The sequence below is a fragment of the Podarcis raffonei genome, chromosome 2 (genome assembly GCF_027172205.1).
Source record: "Podarcis raffonei isolate rPodRaf1 chromosome 2, rPodRaf1.pri, whole genome shotgun sequence".
In the NCBI taxonomy this organism is placed as follows: Eukaryota; Metazoa; Chordata; class Lepidosauria; order Squamata; family Lacertidae; genus Podarcis; species Podarcis raffonei.
The window spans coordinates 77069741-77075885 of record NC_070603.1 but is presented as its reverse complement, the minus strand read 5'-3'; the positions used below and the strand labels follow the sequence as shown (position 1 = coordinate 77075885).

Genomic DNA, 6145 nt, shown 5'->3' with positions numbered 1-6145 from the left:
TAAATATGTATTTCACTGTATTTTCAGAAGAATGCTTGTGTTCCTAAAACATACAATCCACTTCCTGTCTGTGGCTGCAATCCTATAAATGCTTCACAAGGACATGAGTTTCGTTAAAGTCGGTGGGTCTCAATTCTACATTGACTAGCGTAGGATTGCACTGTTTGTCAGAAGTGGGAACGCATCCCTCCAAGCCTCTCTACTTTGTCCTCAGGACCCCCCAGACCATGTCCCTCCAGAAGCCCTGCTTTCTACCCTTTTGCCCTTGCTTCAGTTTGTGTGGAACATAAATGGTGATAATCCTTCTCACTTGCCAGGATGGGGAGAAAGGTGTGTGCAGAGGGTGTAGTTACCTCTGGCTTTTGCATGACTGTATAAAATAACCCATCCCTTGCTCTGAACACTTTTGCATTCACCCTTTTAGCCTTACGTTGTATGCCTGTGAAGGTATTTCTCACTGCAGAATCTGCTTTCAGGTACATCCTCCTTCCCTGTTTTTAACTCTTAACAGGGCAGGGTCAGAGCCAGGATTTTCTAGGCTTCTAAATAGCATGGAGAGCCTCAGTGAACAGAACAGGCTCCCCTCAGTAGGCATACAGTAAAGGTAAAGGACCCCTGACAGTTAAGTCCAGTCGCAGACAACTCTGGGGTTGCAGTGCTCATCTCGCTTTACAGGCCGAGGGAGCCAGCGTTTGTCTGCAGACAGTTTTTCTGGGTCATGTGGCCAGCATGACTAAGCCGCTTCTGGCGCAACGGAACACTGAAACCAAATGGGGAAGCAGCACTAGAGCACTTGTCCCTGCTCTCCAGCACAGAGTTCTAAGCACATTGAGGTTAGAATGCCAGAGTCCTGCTTCTGCCATGCAGTGATCTCATCTTGCGCTTTTAAATTCATACACCCAATCTCCTAGAAGTACCTTGCCCCAGTTTGCCTAGGTCTCTTTCATAAACTCCACTAGAAATGCAGCAGTATCTTCCTTCAGCTTCTGATACTTCCCGAGTGCCTGGTTCTAATATTTCTGCCTTTAACTGGAATAAATCTTTAACTGAAATAAATCTTTAAAGTATTGCATTACAAGAGGGAGCCACCCTCATTCTTGATGAGTTTCAAAGGACTAGTGGTGCTGTTCACAGTAAGAATTGTCTAGCTGTAAGGGGAAAAAGTCTATGGGAATTATAGGAGTGTATTGAGTTACCTCTCTAGGAATTATGCTACATCAGGGACTGAGTCACTAAAAACAAGCCCTCACATGTGTATTTAATATCTGTGCTTCAACACTTAGTAGTGAAATCACTTTTGAAGTTGTGTAAGCATGTTACAGCAGAATCAGTTTAATTAGTGTTTTAAATGCTTCTGCTTGCAGTGGGTAATATCAAACTCATAGGATTGCAACTTTGAGAACGGTTCTTGTTTTGTTGTTACGATGTCCGTATTATGATGTCTGATTTTCCCAGTAGTAGTTCAAAAGCTCTAGCTACTGAACAGAAACAAATATGCTCCTGTGAGATGTGAGGACAGAGAAATGCATAGTGTTAATCTTTATATAAATAAGTGGGAGCTAAATACTTAACCTAATGCATATGAAAAATGACAACACTGTATATATTATAGCCATAATGAAAATAATTGACCTATATGTTGATAATTCAGCATCTTGAAAAGTAGAGACATCACCTTACCACCAAAAGTCCATATAGTTAAAGCCATGGTTTTCCCAGTAGTGATGTATGGAAGTGAGAGCTGGACCATAAAGAAGGCTGATCGCTGAAGAATTGATGCTTTTGAACTATGGTGCTGGAGGAGACTCTTGAGAGTCCCATGGACTGCAAGAAGATCAAATGTATCCATTCTTAAGGAAATCAGCCCTGAGTGCTCACTGGAAGGACAGATCGTGAAGCTGAGGCTCCAATACTTTGGCCACCTCATGAGAAGAGAAGACTCCCTGGAAAAGACCCTGATGTTGGGAAAGATGGAGGGCACAAGGAGAAGGGGACGACAGAGGACGAGATGGTTGGACAGTGTTCTCGAAGCTACAAACATGAGTCTGACCAAACTGCGGGAGGCAGTGGAAGACAGAAGTGCCTGGCGTGCTCTGGTCCATGGGGTCACGAAGAGTCGGACACGACTAAACAACAACAACAACATGTTGATAATATTTTAAATGTGGAACAGGAGCAAACCAATCCCATTTCTGTCTCCTGTTATCCTTTTCCTATTAGCATGAGCCACAATCGACTAAAAAGTGGTCTCAGTGTCATTTTGGAGAAAGCCTGCTTCTTGGCTAGTGCCTGCTGCTTAGAAAGTTTGGGCAGTTTCTACAATTGTTCTCTTATTACTCTACCATGAATGTAAGCAAGCCCCTTTTGTTATCTGTATAAACTTGTTTGTGGCTAGTTATTTTGTCTATGGATTTGAGAACTTGCTTTCCTCTTGCAGTTTTTTTCAGTGACAGTTATTGCTGATCCTCTTTTTCAAGCCAAAACAGATTATAAACAGTACGGTATCCGGGCAAAGCTAGATGCTGCAGTAACATGCACAGATTTAAACATGGTTCTTTTTCCACGGGCTCCAAAGCTTTGTGAGATCCTGATTTGCTGACTGTGGCCAGGGAGGAGCTGAGCTTGGGCTTTCGGTTTCATCCGGAACTTTGGGAGCGGCTTTCCAACGCCTAATGGCAGATCAAAATAAAATTAAAATCCTAAAGGGCTGAAGGAGGCGCTGGACTGGAGAGAAGGTCTCCATCGCGGAAGGCTGCCTGCGCGCCATTCTACTCCAGTATGTATTTTAAACAGGAGGCTCCGAGTCCGAGCGCTTGCAAAACGGAAAGGGAAACGCTGCTTGGTTCCGCAGCTGTTCTTGAATTTAGGGGTTAAGGTAGTAATAAGGCGAGATCGTGAAGGGAAAAGGATGGGACGAGCTTGGCCGCCCTAACATTTCCCTCCTTTGCGAGTGCCGTTTGCGCAACCCAAAACGCGGCAATGCGGGCACATCGCCTCCCTTTCCCGTCAGTGGCGCCTGCACGAGGACGGCGCCATTTTCTTGGGTTCATAGATAGGATTCCCAAGCATTTACACGGCGAATGCGGCCACTTCACGTGGGGCTGGGAGCCGCTTTGCTCCCTTCCTGGCCCTCCGCCACAGGAAGACGAACTCGGGCCTCTTGCGTTGCTCAGCTCCCGGGAGTGGAAAAGGGCGCGCGGCTCTTTCCAGACAGGGCGCCCTCGTGACTCTGCGCTGTGGAGCCACCTGCCCTTGAGGCGCCGGGAGAGCTGTCTCAGGAGAAAACACGGACTTCCCTCCAGGGTTGAGAAGGAAGCTCTCCCGTCTAGTTCGAGGACAGAGTGGGCGCTTGGTGCCCGCATCCCAGACAGACCCCTACATCGGTGTGACAGAGGCCTTCTTGCCCCCCCCCCCCAGTAGGAAGGCTCATGCAGCCTTCCTCAGCTGTGATTCCTGCATTGCAGGGGGTTGGACTAGATTGCTCTTGGGGGTCCCTTCCAAGGATTCTGATTTTATGAAGCGCAGCTCCTTTACGAAGCGGTGCAAGGGGGTCGGCAGTGTAGCCCGAATAACCTGAGCATGGGGCTTCCTCGTGTATATCTGTGGCTTGCCGCTGTGTGTCTGTTTCATTTATTAAAGCATTTTTGCCACACTGAGAGGGTGAAAGGAAGGGTACCTACGGGCATAGTATTAACATGAGATCTATACATTGCATTGGCCATCTTGTGCCTTTCTCAAATTTTCACTGTTCTTTCTTCCTAGACCTGAGAATGTGGCCAACATCTGTGACTCCCTCCAAACCCATTGAGACATTTGTTTTTATGGACCTGGAAGCAACAGGCTTACCACCCTCGCAGCCTAAAATTGCAGAAATGTGCCTGTTTGCTGTGTCTAGACATTCCTTGGAGAATCCTCAATACGGCAATCCTTGCCCAAAACCACTACCTCTCTTGCCACGTTTAGCAGATAAGCTGTCTGTTTGCATTAATCCAGACAAGCTGTTCACCCCGGCAGCAAGTTCCATTACAGGACTGACGAATGAAGCGTTTGCCATGAACAGAAAGCAAACCTTTAACTTGCATCTTTTGCACATGATTGTGGCCTTCTTCAGACGGCAGCACCCACCAATCTGTTTGGTAGCACACAACGGCTATGGTTACGATTTTCCTTTGCTGAAAGCTGAACTCTCTGCGCTGGGTCACTTAGCCCTTGACGAAATCTATTGTGCAGATACTATTAAAGCCATGAAAGCCTTGGACAGCGAGAACAACCAGCTTCAGCAGTTTGCATACCAACCTAGCGCACCTGGCAGCAGGAAAAAATATGCTCTTCGTGACTTGTATTTTAAATTCTACAGAGAATATCCTCCGAACAGTCACAATGCAGAAGGAGACGTCATTGCGCTAATAAACATATTTCAACAACGTGCCAGTGATCTTATGTGCTGGATGGATTCAAATGCAATGCCATTTAATTCCATTAGAGCCATGTACAAGGAAAATGAGAGATACGCTTCCTTTTCAAAAACACCTGGGAACATTCAACCACGCCACTCCAGTCACTTACAGATGCAATCGCGGCAAAGAGTAGCAGCAACTACTTCACGCTGGCCTTTTCCAGAAGGTGGTGAACCAGCAGATAATAATTATATTCCACTAAACCATAGAAGTACTGATAAATTTTTCATAATTCCTGATGAAATTAAGAGTGTTCAGGGTATATTGATTCTGTTTCTTGGGCTAGTAGTCATGTGGGTTGCAGTTAAATACCCTGTTTAATTTAATATACATTGGATTTTGTATACTGTAAGTTGCAAGCTGCAAAAATGTGTTTCCACTAGCTCTGGTTTATTTTCTCCCTCCATTTAGATCTTCTATAACCCATATTTTAGAACAGCGGCATTGGTTTCCAGTTTGTTTCTCGGCCCAGTTCAAGGTGCTCATACTGGTGTGAGCCTCAAATGATTCAGGTTCCAGATATTGGCCTCCTTTTGTACAGAGCCTCTTGTGTGCTGAGATCAGCAGAGAAGGTCCTTTTGATAGTTCCTCCGCCCTTAGAGGTTCAGGGAAGGCATTCTTTGTGGTGGCCCCTAAGCTATGGAACTCCCTTCCCACAGAGATGCTTCCGGCACCTTCATTATACTGTTTTTGGAGAATGCTGAGGTTTGAGGTTTATGTTTTTAGGATGCACTTTATTTTTATGGCTATTGTTTTAAACTGTTTTTAATACTATGTTTCAATGCTGTAACCTGCTGTAACCTGGGATCTTAGGGTGGAGGGTGGATAATAAATTAATATTATTTTGGTGATTCTTGCTGTTATTATTTTGTTGGTGTCTTCAAGGGCTGTGATTTTTTCCTTCCTGTTTTTTTACAAGCCATTCTGCACAATGTAAAAAGTTAAAAGGATAAAATAAATTTTAAAAATCATGTAAGAACTCTAAATGTTGGAGTACACTGGTATATATGTGAAAAAGTGAATTTTCATTGGGGGAAAGGCCTAAAATTCCAGAGAGATGAAGGTGGGTAAAAACAGCCATCTTCCTTTCCATTAAAAAAAAAATGCTAAAAAACTCAAGTGGTTGAGGAAAGCGGTTCGGAGTCTTTCTGTCATTTTAAGTATTTCCTAAAATCTTGACTGGAAAGTTCCATGTCGCCTTGGGAAGTGCCCAAAGCTAAAGCTTAGGCATAAAGAGCAAGGTTGTAGTTTGTATTTGCTGACTTCACTTTAGAATAGAAGCGAGGAATATCTCACCCATGGCCTTCCACATTTGACTCAACCAGGCCATTTTGGGCAAGCCACACCCACCCTACAAGATATACCCCACATACCAGATGTGTGACATGACTCTTCTTCTTCTTCTTTGGCAATCACTCGTAGCTGAGTAAGATTGTCTTCCATAAACACGGTTTTAACAATGAGTCTGTAAGTGACTGTGGAGGCCAGTTCTGGACCCACACATCCTTCCACAGTGGGGACATTGGTTTCTGGGCAGGAGTTGATCACTGTGGATTTGTCAAGCGTGCCTTCCTCTTAGCACGTTTCTCCCTTGCGTCCTGAGTTCGAGTGTTCAAAGCCCATGACACCTTTGGTAAAGGCTGTTCTCCAGCTGGAGCACTTGCAGGCCAGTGTTTCCCAGTTGTCGG

At 45.0% G+C, this 6145-nt stretch overlaps 1 protein-coding gene across 1 annotated transcript; it reads left to right on the top strand.

Moving 5' to 3' along the window:
• Positions 1 to 13: 13 nt before the first annotated feature.
• TREX1 (three prime repair exonuclease 1) lies at positions 14 to 5308 on the top strand. Its single transcript, XM_053377619.1, has 2 exons — positions 14 to 2776; positions 3763 to 5308. Exon 2 carries the CDS (start codon positions 3771 to 3773, stop codon positions 4776 to 4778), a length of 1008 nt encoding a protein of 335 aa, XP_053233594.1. The 5' UTR covers positions 14 to 2776; positions 3763 to 3770; the 3' UTR covers positions 4779 to 5308.
• The last annotated feature ends 837 nt before the right edge of the window (positions 5309 to 6145 follow it).